At 39.0% G+C, this 17,166-nt stretch overlaps 1 protein-coding gene across 1 annotated transcript in view; it reads left to right on the top strand.

Moving 5' to 3' along the window:
- Positions 1-2,920: 2,920 nt before the first annotated feature.
- The window catches only part of TACR3 (tachykinin receptor 3), a 37,667-nt gene continuing 23,421 nt past the window's right edge, over positions 2,921-17,166 (top strand). The window contains exon 1 of the mRNA XM_068403876.1: positions 2,921-3,396. Coding sequence (XP_068259977.1) covers positions 2,921-3,396 — 476 coding nt within the window. The remainder of the gene's footprint in view (positions 3,397-17,166) is intronic.

Genomic DNA, 17,166 nt, shown 5'->3' with positions numbered 1-17,166 from the left:
ATTTACCAAGCCAGAGAGCTAGAACAGGCTTCATTCCTGTGAGAAAAGAGGAAGAAATTAGACTCCTACTCTCAAAGTCAAAATATGGCCCCTAGTTTGCAGCATTGGTGCAGAACTACTGCATATTGCACATTTTTTAGGGGAATTCACTACTGAGACAGAATTTGCACACAAGACCAGAATGTGACTCCATGAACTATGCAGAGCAAATAGTTCAAACACACATCCTTTATGATTCTATACAGGTGAAGTTACTGAAGGTGCTATACTGTATGTGGTTCCTATAGGTTTGCACTCTGTTGCACACCTAGGAGTACTGTGTGCAGGAAGTCCCTGCATCTCTGCTGAAACTGAGGAAAAGGAGTAATAGAGCTGAGGTTGGGAGAGCTGGGTGGAAGCAAGAGAAGCACGCTGGACACAAGGACATGGGCAGCTCGTGTGGGAATGTGGAAAACACATCAACTTAGTAAAAGGATACAGTCTGGAGTTCCTACTTTGGGCATAAAGCTGGAAAGATAGAGGGCACAGGGCTGGGTTTGTGCTTTCTGGCTCATAGCCATATGAAAATCCTGAGTGAAGCTTCTAGAGTCAAGAGTTGAGTGTCCAAGTCTCTGCTATAGCTAGTTAGTCCAGTATTCCTCACTTATTGGAACCGCCATTTGAATTCTTCCAACACTCAGACTGACAGAGATTTTCTTTGCTATAGTTAATTCAATTTCTTACTTCTATTTTGCCTATGACTTAGATCATTTATTACAAGTCAGATTTCTTTGCCCAGGTATGGGATTCTGACAATCTATCCCACTGGCCTATTTTGGACAATACAATACAACAAGGAGCCCTAGCTACTAACCCTCTGGCCAGCACCCCACGGATTTTGCCAGGAGAATGCACCTGAGTTATTCAACTGCTTATTCTTCACTGCCTTCCCAAAGTCCCCTCTATACATGCCCAAAAGACAGAGAAATATATCCTACAGTTCACTGTAGTTTAAGCTAACTTAAACTAAAGCAGTTCAACCTGCTCAGCACTACTACAGTCTCTGCTGACTCTGTGGATATATATAGCCACTCTGTGGCTTCTTATTATGGGATCTCTTGAGAACATGGCACAAAGCCTATGGGGGAAATGGTGCGTGAACTACTATTCCCTTCTTCAGACTCACTTCCAGGGAGAGGATAAAAGATGGTGTGGATAGAAGACGTGGGACTCCAAATGGAACTGTGGGATTAACTCCAGTGATTTTCCCGTGATGAGGACCTGCAGCGTATGGGTACGTTCTAGAGATGCTGTAGCAAAGGGTGGTTGTCAGCAGAGCTTCTAATCCTGGGGTGGGCTGCTGCTTGGGATAGTGTCAGCTGGTAAGACCTGAGAAGCATACAGAAATGGCCACAGTTGCAGAAATTCAAATTAATACAGCATGGAGGAAGTGGCACACAGGAATATTTGATTTTTGTATGAAGCTTTTGTTTAAAAAAACGTAGAATGTGTCATTGCTGATAGGGGTATTGAATAGCTCCCACTGCTGTGATACAGTTGAAATCTCTGCTGATGACAAGTCGTGGCTCTAATTTGTTGAAGCGTGGAGCAGCAGAGCACTAAACCATATTTTGTCCCTAAAGACTGCAGCCTATTGAATAACAAAGGTTTGCTAGTTGAAGTTACTTGCAATCAACCCTTGCACAAAGCATGCGTTCCCAATGCCAGCCATTGTTAACATATTAACAAGAAAACTGATTTCTTGGATGTGAAAACATCAAGTGTTACATTTCCTCATTCACCTTTTTCTACCAGTATAGAAATTCCTGCATATAAAAATATTGTTTGCTCAAAATAATAATAGTACTAAGTGTGGGATAAATGCAAATAAATAAAAAGAACAAAGAAAAAAATTTTTGCAAAGATACAAAGAAAACAAACCCCTACCATTTTACCCATATATAAGGACATCTATGTTTAGGGCTGCATAGTGTTTCAACAAAAATCAGTGTCTGCTGAACATGCAAATGGCTTTACAGGCACCAAAGTTAGTGTTGTAAGAAAAAGATAGTCACATTTTAATTTTATAAATGTTTCTTGATGTTAATTACATATTACAGATTGAAAAGTGAAATTAGGGAGCAGCAGAATGTATTTCTTTGTCTGAAAGAGGTCACTATTCCAAATCTGTGGTTAACAGAATGGTTAAAAGGAAAGCATGTAGTAAATGAAAAGACAGCAGCAATAAAAGCAGATCTGAATTCATCTGGAATAAATTCATAAATTCATCTGGAAACAGCTTTAATAAAAAGCAGTCTCAGTCCTGGGATGTTGAACCAAGCCAGCTAATTAGCCCTGCAAAGACAGGGCAAAAAGACTGTTGAAAAAGGAAGCACAATAATGAAACTTAAAGAAAGGCAATATAAAACAAATCTCTCAAATAAAAACGAGAAGAGAATTCATTTTCCCCGTGGTGCTCTCCACAGCTCCTGAAAGTGCCTGCTGCTGGTGATGAATGAAATAAAAGGGGAGGAGGGAGAACAGAGAGAAAAGAGGTGTTATCTTACCAGCCAACAGAGCTTATTGCTCCACTCCCTTCATGACGCTGGGAACTCACAAGCCTATAAAATGTGCCTTGGCTCCCAGTCCCCTTCTCCTTCAGCAAAACCAAAAGCAAGAGGTGGCTGTACAGAGGAGGAATGGGATGCTGCTCTACCCAGAGGTAGCTCTCCTGACTCAGCTGGTACCGTCTTTCTAACAGTTTGAACACTGTAGCTGAAGCCTTTTCTGACAGATCTCTCCTTCCCAGTACCTGCTGCACTGCCTTACTGCTTTTTTTCTTTCTTTCTTCTTCTTCTTACCTGTTAGTGGGGATTTTGGAGGGTTGGGAGAGAGAGGTGGGAGAGGTACGTTCCTGGAAGAGAGGACAGGAACATCCGAGATGAATTCTGTCCTCACAGCCAACTGGAACGTGAGCATGAGCAGCAGGTGGAACATGAGCCTCGCTGCAGTGGGTGATCCCTGGGGACAGGCACTGGGACAGCCAGCTGGAAATGCTTCTCCCCCTGTAGCATCCTCAGCAGCCAACTTCTCCAACCAGTTTGTGCAGCCCTCTTGGCGCATCGCCCTGTGGTCTCTGGCTTATGGTGGTGTGGTGGCAGTGGCCGTTTTTGGAAATCTCATTGTCATCTGGATTATCCTGGCTCACAAGCGCATGAGGACAGTGACCAATTACTTCCTGGTGAACCTAGCCTTCTCCGATGCCTCCATGGCTGCTTTCAATACTCTCATCAACTTCATCTACGCGCTGCACAGCGAGTGGTACTTTGGAGAAGCTTACTGCCGCTTCCACAACTTCTTCCCAATCACAGCTGTCTTCGCCAGCATCTACTCCATGACAGCAATAGCTGTGGACAGGTGAGAAAAGAGAGGAAAAGTTTAGGGAGATTCTCTGCCTACATAGAAATACAGAGATAACAATCACTGAGTGATGAGAGGCAGAGCCCTCAATAGTTCATCAGTTGTGCTTCTCTGTACGTCTTTAAGATCTCTCCCTAACACACTGTTTTTCTGCCTGTCTTTAGTCTTTCTCCTTCAGCCTTTCATTGGTTTTACTCTCTTGCTTTCTTTTACAACAAACACTTCCTCCCTCTGACTTCAGCTGCTCTCTGTGATCCATCTTTTAATACTAATTCTGTAACAGCAGCCATTGCTCAGGGTTTTGCTTTCCCACCTGTGAAAACAATATCTGTCCCTCAGGCAATGGTGTCATCTAGCTCATATTGATAAGGAGTTGTAGAGGTTGTGTGTGAAGGGAGAGGATTTCAAATTTCCCTCCTCGTGGTAGTTCTGCAGCTGGCAGAGGCATTTGCCTCCTCAGAAATCACTTCACACTCTGTTTTTAATAGCTCTTCTCACAGACTGCTCTGAACTGCTTCGTTCCTCCTGATTTTAACTAATGAGACTATTTACATTGCCATCTGTGCATATCCAAAGGTCTGGTAAGAACATGGTTTCAAAGCGCTTGATTTTTTTTCTGATTTCTTGCAGCAAAACAAACCTTTGTAACTGTGAAATAAAACAGGACAGGAAAAAACTTTACCTTTGTGCTCTTGACAATAATGGAATAGGACAGCTGTAGTCTCCATAGAGTAAAGGGGAGATGTAGTTGTCAGATTTCCAGCAGAGATGCTTTGATGGACCATCTTTCTCAGAAGGTGCTGTGAGTCTCCCCTAGGAAATGTTCCTTTCTTTATGATCGTTTTCATATTTGCTGTACTGGAGAGATAACTTACCCTGTGCTTTAGAAATCCAATAAATTCCTGAATTTTCATTCAGAAAAACAGATCACTTTGTATTTCAGATCTTTTATTCCTTTTAGCAATGCACTGAAATTACTCACAAAACTCCTTTCTACATATTCAAACCATGTTGTGCATCTTGCCTGAATTGATTTGGCAGAACTGCAGCACCTTCTGGTGATGGTAGTTAAGATTTTATAAGTTTCAATCCATCTTCTGAAATGTTATTTCTCATTTCCAGTGCAAAGATTGGGAAACACATTGTACCTTTTGTCTGTGCTGTGGACAAGTTCCTAGTAATGCTTTTCTGTTGACCCTACTAATTGCAAATTTTAGGTGGCATTCTCATCCAGATGCATTTCTGTTCCATAAAGCTAAAAATGAAAGAGAAAATGAGATTCTTAGCAACTCTTCTACCTCTCTGCTCCTGGGATGGGTGAAGACAGGAGGAAATCAGTACACTTTCCTGCTGCCAGTGATGTATCTTGTTCCCAGCTGTTACTTCCCATTAATAATGGAGGAGGTAGTGTAAAGCCAGTGATAATGTCTCTAACCAGGCAAAGATTTCTCCCATTGTCAATTTGCATTTACCTTAAGATTCTCATCTAGCTTGAGGTTTTTAGAAAGATAAAAGGTTTCTAGTTGATTACGATGATTTAACTATTATTGCTGCAGCTGATCATGTCATTAGCCGAGCAGTTGCTAGGATGCTCCAAGTAAGGTTTTTTTGTTTTTCTGACAAAAACATCCACAGAGATGTAGTACTTACTACCTTGAAAGTTCCTAAATTTAATGCTAGGAAACTGGAAATGAAGGTGAATACAGTTCCTTGGGAATCCGAAGGGTGCATTCCCAGAGTGAGTAAAGAGTCGCTCTGCTCCACACTGACTGAAGTGCAACGGTCAGATACAAATACATGGGAAACATTTTCTTTGGTTTAGCAATGTGAGACACTGGTGTTCAGAAGTGAGCCAATTACTACTGTTACTCACTCTGATCTGCTTCTTGACTGAAAATCACCTGAAGAAATCACTATTTCCACCTCACCACATCTTCCAAGCTCACCTGCCCCAAAGACAAGTCAAAATCTTTCCTTGGGGGGAGCACAGTGAACAATGCCACAGCTGTGTTTAGGCGAGCTCTCTGTAGTACCAAGAAGCATCATGTAAAACAAACAGAAAAGCAGTCTATCCCTCCTTCCCTATTCATACTGCTATTCCTTTTCCTTTTATGCCAAATCACACCTGATGCTTTTAGTACTTTTAACCATTTCCTGGCTATGTCTGCAGAGTCAAGAGGAAAACTGAGAGTCACGAGTGAATCTCAAGGAATGTCCTTGGATGTACAGACTGCCCTATTTCAGGGCACAGATCTGCTGGGTGGACATTTTTTAGAACTTTGATTCCCATTTGCCTTCTGTAAAAGTTCAGCCAGTGCTTCAGACAGGACACTCTGCTTTATTTTTGACCCAGTGAACTCATCCTTATACATTCATGTTTATTTAAATTTTTTTTACAAAGCTACAGATTAGGATAAAGCTACTAAGGGAACTGAAATTACAGTATCATATCAGATGATTTTCCAGTAGTAATTGTTAATATCCCAAAATACTGAAAGATCACTGGTTGCAGCTCACTAAAATGTATGTCATTATATGCTCCATTGATCGTTTTAGAACATCCAAATATTCACAGAGTATGAATGAGTCACTGTGATTCTAGACATCCCGGAGCAGAGGACATGGGCAGTACATGTTTCCTTTCACATCTGATTCCGTAGGCCATGTTGTCTAGGTTGTGTGCACTGTGAAATTACTGGACTGACAGAGACTTCTGTGGAGTAGGCAGTTCCTGCAGTGGGGTGTGCTGCATCTGGAGCTGAGTATCCAAAATTGCTGTATGACCACCTGGTCATTGAACGTAGACTCAAATTTACGTGGGTTTATTCCCACTTCTGACTACCCCTTCCTGGTGGTCTTTTTCCCCTGCCTTCTGCTTCTTTTCCAACAGGTTGTTTGCAGTCTACTGCAGAGATGCCACAGGTAGCTTTAACCAAGCCAGCTCAAGTATCAGAAGCAGCACAGATTTTACATTGCATGGCTTCACAGGCATTTATTCATTCATTCGTGCTTCTGTAGTTCATGCTGCACAGTACCACAGTTACATTGCTTCCAGTGTAATAGTTCCTTTAGCTACCTTATGGAGATAAACTTTTAAGATAGCCTAAGATAAACTGAATAGGGGATAGTTCTGGAGCCAGTATGCCCTTGCGACTGGCCAGTGCATGATCCTAAAGGGTCATGTGTCACCTCCACCTGTGGCTACTGGCTGTGGTATGGTTCTTGGACATATTAAAGACTGTAACCTAGGCAGAATTTAAGCCATGTGTCCCTGGCCATTGAAGACCCACTGTCCCTTCCTACTAGTTCTTAGCATGCAAAACAGGTGGTTCATGTATGCTGGCGATTAATTTCCAGTCCCAAGATTGCCTCATTATATAACCAGTTCTATGTGTAGGCCTAGAAATTCTCTGCAGATATCTGATGGTTAAAGTGGAAGTTTGGAGATGTAGCAATATAGCATAAAATAACATGCCGTCAGGAGAGCACTTAGTGTATTTTTATGCATTTTTTCCTGTTATTAGCACACCTACAGTATGACTTTCTCAGTTATTGTTCTCTCAGCAATTCCATAATGATTTCCTCATTTCAACAAGTTTAACTCTTTGTAAAAGCAACTACTCTGGAATTAAACAAGGTATTCTAACAGTGACGATGAGTAGTCGCTGATCCTATTCACATGTTACCATCTCTTTTCTTCCTAGTATGCAAGCAAACTTTTTGTCTTTGAAGAGCTATTACATATATGTTAATTTCTTTATATGAAAAAGTAATTGAAAAGAACAGCATATATATGCCAATATTTCATACAAATGTAAATAAAATTACATTTATGATACACCAATGTTCTGCATTACTGCAAAACAGCCTACAAGGCTTACTGCTCCTCAACATGGGTAACATAACAGCATCAAAAATACATAACTTTTTTTAACAAATCGTTAGGAAAGATAAAAATGATGGATTTGACCTAATCCTTTGTAAAGATCAGATTCTGCCAAATGTTACCCTTCTATCCTAGCCCTATACTATGCAAAAGTCCCAGCCCATTTTTCAGTTCAGCTGCTTGCTGAGTCAAAGGTATTGCAACAAAAGAATGACAAAATAAAAAGTCCAATGTTAAAGAGAATTCCACTTTCATGTACTTTTTTTTAACCACAAAACTTTCCTCACATGTTGTGTTGGCATAAACTCTGGAGCTGTTACAAATTGCTGCCTCAGTGAGCCATTAATAGCGAAAGTCCAACAATTAACTTCAAATCAGGAGATTATCAAAGTAAATCACCATTTTTAAAACTTAAAACTTGATCATGTCCCAAAGTCCCAATATAATTTCAATAATAAGGTCATATTTTCCCCTTTTTTTAGTCCTTCTGATAGAATGAAATGCCCTTTTTTTTGACCTACAGGCAGATACAGAACTTTATTCTATATTTGTCTAGTCCAACAGAGCTGTTATGAAACTTCCTATTTGTATTTATTCCACAGAACTGTGTCTCTGACTCTGTTTTTAGAAGGAATAAGGCTATTAAAATTAGAGCTAAAAGACAAGTATATTAGCACTTTTACCTCTGGTACCCCAGACAGCTTACTTCAGTATGACTACACAGCATCACGTTGTTGACATGGATAACATGTTGACATCAGGATGGATGTTTTTAAAAATTTGATTGAAAAATCAAATAATCAAACAATTTGCAGCAGAATGAGAATTAGAATGCAAGAGCCATGGGTCCAGCTTTCTCTTTGCCAACACCCATACACTCACTTTGCTGAACACCAGACTCAAAATTAAATTAACCTTCACCAGTAAAATATTAGATAATTAGAGAATCTCCATGTTTCAGAATATGAATGTTTCTTGTTATTAGCAGTCTCTGTTTCCTTTTGGTTGCCCTTTTCATTTCTTTTTAATAAGCTTCCTCAAGTTTTTGTAGTTCCCCCTTTTTAAATGAAACACTACCATAGCAGCTTTTTGGGCTTTTATTGTTTCTGCAGAGATGTTAGAACCAGCCATACTGTGGACACTATTCGAAGAATAATAACAGTTAAGCGTGACCATAGATACTGTTCAGCACCAACTCAAGAGCTCCTTGTTTACTTTGGGCTTCTCCTCATAGATGCTCTGTGGAGCAGTCATTAATGTTGACCAAGAATATATTTTATGTCTGTAAGGAAGTCACTGATATCTTCTATTATTATTGCATTACCTGCTGTCACAGCCTTTCTAATTTCTTTTGGCATGTCACCATTATTACTGTGAATTAGCTGAGTGTATAATCCTGAAGTTTATTTTTTCAGTCATGCTTGGAGTTTCAAACCATAAAATTCTATACTATTCATGAATACATTTGTTTTACTTGACTTGATTTTAAACTATATTTAACATTCAGTTTTATTCCTCCTCTTGCACAATCTCCTCTCTTTTTTATGAACCTTAGTATTACAGTGTTACATTCCTCCTACCTACTTTCTAGCATGCTTATTACACCAATATCCTTATTAAAAATTTGTCATTCTAGTTTTCCACCTTATTTCTTAGACTTCTAATATGTCTACAGAAGCACACATACACTGGGTCACTTTTCTATTTTTCTGTGGCATTGTTCAGTTACTGATGGCTGTTAATAATCCCTCTATACACTCATTAGACTCCAGCATAAGTGATATGATACAAGCTTGTAACAGAAGATAGTTGCAAGGCATAAATACATGATTCAATTTATCAAATGAAACCTAAATTCATCATGTGTACACACTCAGATCCTCAAAATATCACTTAGGCTCTTCATTCACTTCAAGTGTATGCTGTAAGAGCAGTTATTATTGTCACAAAGCAGTACCACAAACCCTATAAGTGAATCTGTCACTGAAATTCTGAAGTAGGCAGTTGGCACATTGAAAAATATCTTTCCAGTAAAATACATTTTGGTATCTGTCTCTGCATGAGTTCCTAATCCTGAAACAAATTGCTCAAGGCCTTCATGTGCCATAAACATTTTAAACTGATACTCCTGTCAAACTATACATGACCATCTTTAATGCAGAATAACATTATCTGAATTGGGAGTTAAGTATCTGTTACCTGTCCTGTGTGCTCAGAAACACTGAACTATAGGAAAATGTGTATGTGAAAAAATGATCTCAAATATGTCTAACAGTTTAGGATACAGACTGCACAGGGCATGACCCTATGTTGCGGTCATATGGTAGTGGCACCAGCAAAAGATGCATACCAAGAAGACGTATACTGGTATTTACATTCTTGTACGTGTGCTTGGTACCAAGTATTTTGTGCTTGGCTCACCAGTGAATAGAGGAGGTTGATGCAATAGCAGACAGCAAAGCTGCATCACCCAGCCAGCTGCCGTCCCCTGCACAGAGCTCAGCCCAAACAGAACTGCAGCCTTTGGCCCCTCTCTTAATCCCCTTCCCTCAAATTCTGTTGTCTCAAAGTAAATGGTTTCTGTGTAAAAAAGAGAATTTGCACTGAAAACTGGGGAGAGAGAGATGAACATAGGAACAAGAAAAACAAAAAAGCTAGATGGATATCTTTTCAGGTTTCTTGTGCTTTACAGGCTATTTTCCCCAGAGAGATCTCCTCCTCATATCTGAGAATATTTTCATCTGAAGAAATGGATGAAGGGAGTTTCTGCAAACTCACTGGTGCTGTTTTTTCCACAAGATGCCATTTTATTGTTAGTTAGCTTTACCTGCCTCTGGTGTCACATAACTACAGAAAACACTACCTGCCTTACTCCCAACCTAAAGTTCAATATTGCTTTTTTTCCAAACTAATGGATGACTTCATAATCATGGTTTCATGAATTAAGCTTCGTCACTGCATACCATGAAGGGAAAAATGGAAGATATGCTTTTAAAATTATCACATTATTACTATTATTACTTTGCCAGTCAAACTATAGAATTCAAATGAGAAATCCCTTCCCTGTTTCTATGTGTTTCCCAATTTGTATTTTAAGATGAAGCACATCATATTTCTGGATTCCAGTATCTAGGCTGCCCTCTGAAAAATACTAGTCCTCAGAACTGGAAAGAAAAAGTTGAACAGGAGCGCATTAAGGGTTCAAAAATTAAGAGGTGAAACATAAAGAATTCTTTATGATTTGAGGGCCTAAAATGTTTTTCTGGGTTTAACAATTCTCTTTCTTTCTGAGAAAAGAGGTGAAATAGTTTCTGCAGAACATCCTGATGCAATGGTTACAAGATTCAGACTGTCAGAGACATAGGAAAAAGAATCTATTTCTTGCTATGGTACAAACTCATAATGATCAGGCAAAAAGACAGAATCTTTTTGGTTTTTCGTCAAAATTCATGTCAGAGTTATCTTATTGATAATATACTGAGACAGTTTGGGAATAAATACAGGCATAACAGCTATTTTTTTCCTCTTTCTTTTGCATTGAGTAAATATTCTATTTAACAAGCTGCTTTCAAAAGATGCAGTGAAAAAAATGAGGTTGATATGCCAATATCTTGAGGAGTATAAGCAACATTTACAACAGTGACTAGCCCCAAGTCTTCTAGTTCCAGGCAGGAAACAACATCTGACAAGTTCGAACCAAATGTTCAAATGAGAAGTTCATTTTAGACAGAGTCTTAGCCTTAAATACATTTTCTCAGTGCCCTTATTTATAGCTTAATGAAAACTATTAAAAGATGTATCTGTGATTTATTATGTAGTGTAGCCTGCAGTGCTTTTCAAAGATAGTCAAGGGTTGTTTTTTTTGTTTTCTTTTTTTTTTCCTTGAATATTATTGCCTATATGCATGTATCTCTGACTGATTTACCAACCAGGAAATAAGTTTTTATCATTCGCATATTTGTGTTTACCTGAAATAAAATTATTTCAAAATAACTGCAAAAACAAGAAGGAAGCCATTCAGATGACAGTGTCAGAAATGTAGGCAGCAACAGAGTGTGTTATAGTCTGTGCAGATGGAGGTGGTTTTGCAGACTTTGCATTGTTAACCCTTTTCTATCAATATGCATAAGTAGAGAATACATTATGTAAAATTAATTACATACTTACTCGTCAGTTACCAAAATGTTCCTCCGGCAGAAAGCATTGCACTGTTTATGAGAACTCAGCTATTCTGAAGAATTCCAGTATTCCTGTTTTAAGGTCTCTGTTAAGAGGTACCCAAAAGCAAGGCATTGGACGCTAGTCCTAATTTCAGAAAAACTGCAGTGTTACCTCCTGCTCAAAGCATGACAGCCATTCACCAAGAGCAGCACGTGTGCCTCTGGGTAAATCAAGGCCAAGTTACCTCTCTGGGATGTTGCCCACTGATCTCTCAAACGTACAATGTGTTTGTTTATCTAGCATGCTGTCACATACTCTTAATGCTGTTAGCTTTAAGGTGATCGCTGCATAACAGTAACATTGTTCCCTGTAGATCCTTCTGGCCACCAAAACCAGTCTTATTCAACAGTCCTACAAAAATGCCTGTAGCCACACCTCCTGCAGAGAAAGTCAGTCTAAATGAATGAATACAGACCACTCTCACAAGAAAAGATGGAGCCTTGCACTAGTAGGTAGAATATAAATATTAAAGAACACAGAAGTTAAAGATTTGGTTTTCATTATACAAAAAAAGCCTCTAAAATCTCACAGTTCATTTCACACCCTTTAGTCTACTGTATCTACCTTACAGACACCTTTTGTAGGATTTTCCACAACAATGTTTTAAATAAGGGCAGGGAATCATAGCAATTTCCCTACCAAAGTTTCTTAATTACCAGTTGATTCCAAACACAAATTTTCAACACCAGCTTCTGTTTTGAGGGAGTAACAGCATCTGTGCATTCATGAAGGAATTGCACTCTGCTGTCTGCTGTTGACGAGCCACTTACATGCAAGCATAATGATTTCCTCTCACTCTCTTCCTTTATCAAGGCCTAATTTCCCATTACAATCTGGGGCTGAACTGACTACTTTTTTCCCCATTTGAGTTTATAAACACACTGTAAACATGTGAAACAAATCACTTAGGATGATTAAAGAGTTCCTACTGTGTCTCCAGATGGGCATTTGTAGGATCCAATTTTTAACATAATTTTGTTTTAAAAATGTCTTATGTATTTTTGCTGCAATTTTCTAAATAATGTGTTAAAGAGGGAAGATTTTGCCGCATATATTAGTCAGTGTATACTGTTTTACCAAAAGATAAACTAGGATTTTTCTATCTATCTTTTCTACTGTCAGGACCATAATACACAAAGTTCAGAAGCTTTTATAGTACTTACCAGCTATTTGTCTCTTCTGTTATTTGCAGACTGTAACAGAGCTACATGATTATGCTGTCATTATAACAGGCTTAAAGAGTTTATCAAATGAGGACTGTCTTTATTATCGTTTCAGATAAAACAGATTTTCTTGATTTGATGAACCCAAGAAACAAGTACCAAACAGTAAATTGTAGACTCCAGCCAAACTGAACAATTCTGAAGGAAACTAGATCTATTCTGACCCCAGCAGATAAGAAAACAGTCTTGAAGGAAAAGAATGCTCCAGCCATATCTTGCAGCCTGACTGATTTCTCATTAAGTTCAATGGAAAGACTCTTGATGACTTCAGTAGTAATTAGCTAGGGACAAACTAACACAAGCAAAAGCTGGAAGAAAAGCAATGACAGTGGGATATAGCATGATCACAGCAAACAAAATCATGTGCTAATGATTCTAGTGATGAAACTGAAGTGCTACCCAAAAATGCTTTAGAGTAATACATAGAACATGGTGCAGATGTTGAATAATCCACATTCTTGCAAGTGCTGTCTTGAGTCTCTACCTGCACATACTTACATCCCTAAATTTCCATCCTATAATTATCTTCCAAGTGTTAGTGTTTATGCTGGATGGGGTAATAATGGTTTCTGCTTGTTGTGATAAATGAGCAGCATGAGTTAGTTCTTTTCAGTTGATATGTACATTTCATTCAGCATTGCCGCCTTATTGTGTGGAACAAGATTATCTGTGACATTATCAGCAGCTCCCACTGGAGTGAGAAAACATTAGAAGTCTGATTCCGAAATCGAATTACCTCAGTGAGGGTTCAGAGCCCTTTGTTTGGCTGGGGGTCCCATTGCTCCAGCCTGCTGACCGACAGAACAGTAAATGTCCAAAGACTCAAAGCAAATTGGCACAGCACCCTACTGAATAAAGTTTGTGTGCCTACAGAACGCTTTTCAGCAGCTTAACAATTCTTCAGTTGCTTGTAGCCATTATAAATCCTCCTTCAGCTCAAATGCCTACCATCCTTTAGTATCCTTAGAGACAGAGGTGTGGGGAGGTTCAAGGTCTGTGTATAACTACCACAGAACACGGTGGACCTACGAGAGCCTCGGCACTCACCACTTTCACTGACTTCAGAAGGACTGCATAAGCTCAGGCCACTTGAAAGAAAAGTGAAGAAGCAGAATAGCCATTAAGACAGACAACATTAGAGCATCAGAGAAGTCCATCTGTTCCCTTTGCACACAGTTTATGGTTGGCTGATCACAGAGAGAACAACACTTTTGGAGTTCTCTCCCATACACCTGCAGAGGCAAAAGGGCTTGCCACCAGAGCCCTACTATCAAAACGTGCTTTTCTACCAGTTCTACTTACCTTGGAACCTCTGGTCCACTAGGGCTGATTTTTCTCATATGTCTTTTGCCTTTACATCACCACAGTTTCCTTTCTTATTATCTCCTCTCTCAACCTAATTTCTATCTGCTATTATTCTACAATTCTTCTTTCTTTGCTTCTCCTCCTATTAGTTTCTCATTACTCGTTTCACTTCTATTCCTATTTTTGCATTCAGCAAACTCTTCCCCAGTCTCAGCTCTTTTGCTTTTTGCTCCAGATCCTGTATCTCATCATTCTCCCTTTCATTCCTGGCCTACTTACACACTCCTTTTTTTATCTACACCATGTTCAGCACCCTTCAGTGTGCAATTCAGACAGCATGCCTGCTGCTCCCCCTTGTAACTGGCACTTTGCCATACAAAATATATGTAAGGATATCAGAGTAAGAAAATGAGCCCTAATGACAGAGCTACACCATGAAAGATGACAGACAGTTGTCAGCCATGGGTAACTGGAGTATACAGGGGCAATATCCTGCATCATACATACACATTATCCCATATTTAGCCTCCTCACCTCACTAATTTTCTCAGCAACACCTAAGCATGGAACCTCTAGCCTGTGCTAACAGGAGATTTCATTACTGATGGAAACACCCTGGTCAAAATGGACAGAGAACAAAGGCAGTGGCCAACTGAAAAATTAGCTGCTGCTCCTTCACGTTGAGGCTAAAGAGACAGACAAACAACTTATCACCGTTAGGTACTGGTAATGGCAAGTTAACATTTCCAGCATACAAAATTATAGGCACGAGTGGCTTTGCAAATGACAGCTAACAGTGCAGGAAGGACTCAGTTCTCTTCTGGGCTTCTTTTGGCTACAGAGATTAACATCCAGAGACAGTTCAACTACAGAAGTATTTTTTAACCTGCAACTGAGAGTCATTCCACATTTTCCACTATCCTTAATTATGGCAATGATGGCTTCTCTAGGAAAATCCTACCAAACTTATATGACAAATTTGAGTGAGTGTAACAATTGCACCTATAAAGCAATATCTCACTATGTTAATTAAGCAATTTTGTTTCTAAGAAAAGCCACTTAGGAAACAAGTTAAATACTTCATTGTAATTGTTAGTGTACTAGCAAATTAGAATAAATTAATTTGTTATTGAAGGCTCAGTAGTAGAGACCTGTCAACACTCTCTGGTCAGCTAAGTCCTTCCTGCACAGAGGCATCATTGAGCGAATGGTCAAGGCTCCTCCGCCTCCCCCCCATCTTGTTTGCTAGAATGACTGCCTGCTATGTTTTTGTAATTTGTCTTGTGCAAAAGCTAGGCTGTTGGCTTATCACTCAAATTTCAACCAGACAGACAAGTAGTCTGCTTTTCATCTGATCCTTGTCCTTGACTTACCTCACTCAGACAGCCAATAGTTAAAATCTCCATCGGTACAGCTGTATGAGTCATTTCACACAAACAATACACATCTTCAAAGGGTAGTCACCAGACAGGGAGATAAAACAACAGAATTTTATCTTAGCCAAAGAGAATTACTGCTGGGAATAAGAATAATATAGCTGGGAGTAAGAATAATGTGAATGTAATAGAAATCTGACAGTAGCACATAAAATAATGTCAGTGTGCAATATGAAGAAAACTAGCAATTGAAAGAAATTATCCCAGGCTAGGAGGAGATGCCGTAAGAGTCCCACAAGCATGTGAAAATGATGACTTGTTTATGGGTTATCACCTACTACAGATAAAGGTCATCAAGCATTTTGGACAGTATCTGGCAGCCAACGCTCAAGCTAGCTCAATTCGAAAGACAGGACTCATGTCTACAAACATCTTCATTATCAAGTTGTGCTTACTCTTCGGAGGAGAAGAGAACTAGAGGGTAGAGGGCAATAATCCAACTGATGTATGTTTTCATGAGATCTGCTGCTTTCTCAGGACAAGACACCCAGCACTTGAATAAAGCTATTTCATAGTTAGTATGTAATACCAAAAGCACCAGTTTAGCTGAAAAAACCCCAAAAAGCGGGTAAAGGAGAGGGGAACTAATTACCCTGTGGGGAAAAAACATGTAAGTGCACTAAAAACAATGCAAAATAAATAGGCTTGAAATTCTAGACATGGAAATTGATGACTCAGAACTGAAGTTGTTTTAGATCACACTCTGTTTCTTACAGCATTTAGATGTTTTAAGGTATTAGCATAGTTATCATGTCTCTAGAGTCTGAGTACCACTATGATGGCAGATGTTTGATTTATCACATATTTGACGCTTAACTATAAGCAGAGTTATTTTTGCAAAAAACAAATATCAATGCTATAATTACCCATCTCAAGTATGAAATTTCCAAAAAGTAGGAATATCTTGAGTGAAATGGTGAATTACCATAGCAGGTAAATATGGACGCAGAAGATTACTTGCACAATTTCTTATCAGGAGCATTATCTTATGAATAGTGTTATTATTATTGTCTTGTAGCTAATGTCTGTACCTAAAATTCTTAGGCAAGTCTGCCTAGAACCTAGGTGTGTACTGTAAAAATTAGGACATGTCACACCTTCCTTCATTTTAAATGAGTACTACCCTTAATTGCAGCAGAACAGGACTTATTCATCCAAAAAAAAGGATTGATTCAAATCAGCGGCAGCTTATCCATTGATTTCAATGGATTTCAATTCAAATCCTGCCTCGATTTGGAAGCACAGACCCAAGCAGTCACCTAACAGTATAAGAAAGGTTCTCATGATCTAAAGCTAAGCCAGAAGATGAGAACACAAAAAGTAAACATCATGAATGGTTTTGAAATTTTTTATCTATGAATGTCAAAAGGACAAACACAGACAAGAAAAATAACAATGATTTCATATTACTGTCACTTTGGAATAGGATTTACTAATTTATGCTTGCTTACCTAAAAAAGAATTCATTTTCTGTGAGTGTAAAGTAAACAGATTTTATAACTTCTAAGCTTCATAGCAACACCTAAAGTCTCCACAATAGCACAAAATCTACAAATGCTGATGAGACAAAGTGATTTTTTCCACAGTCCTGCCATACTATGCCTGTTACTGCCTACGTAATTTTTCATACAGAAAATAGTCTCTGAATCTATCCCAATCCATCTTTATATGAGGTAGAAATGTAAAGAAAGAGTAT

The sequence above is a fragment of the Nyctibius grandis genome, chromosome 6, assembly GCF_013368605.1.
Source record: "Nyctibius grandis isolate bNycGra1 chromosome 6, bNycGra1.pri, whole genome shotgun sequence".
Classification (NCBI taxonomy): domain Eukaryota; kingdom Metazoa; phylum Chordata; class Aves; order Nyctibiiformes; family Nyctibiidae; genus Nyctibius; species Nyctibius grandis.
The sequence above is the reverse complement of the archived record's forward strand: the minus strand, read 5'-3'. Positions and strand labels throughout refer to the sequence as shown.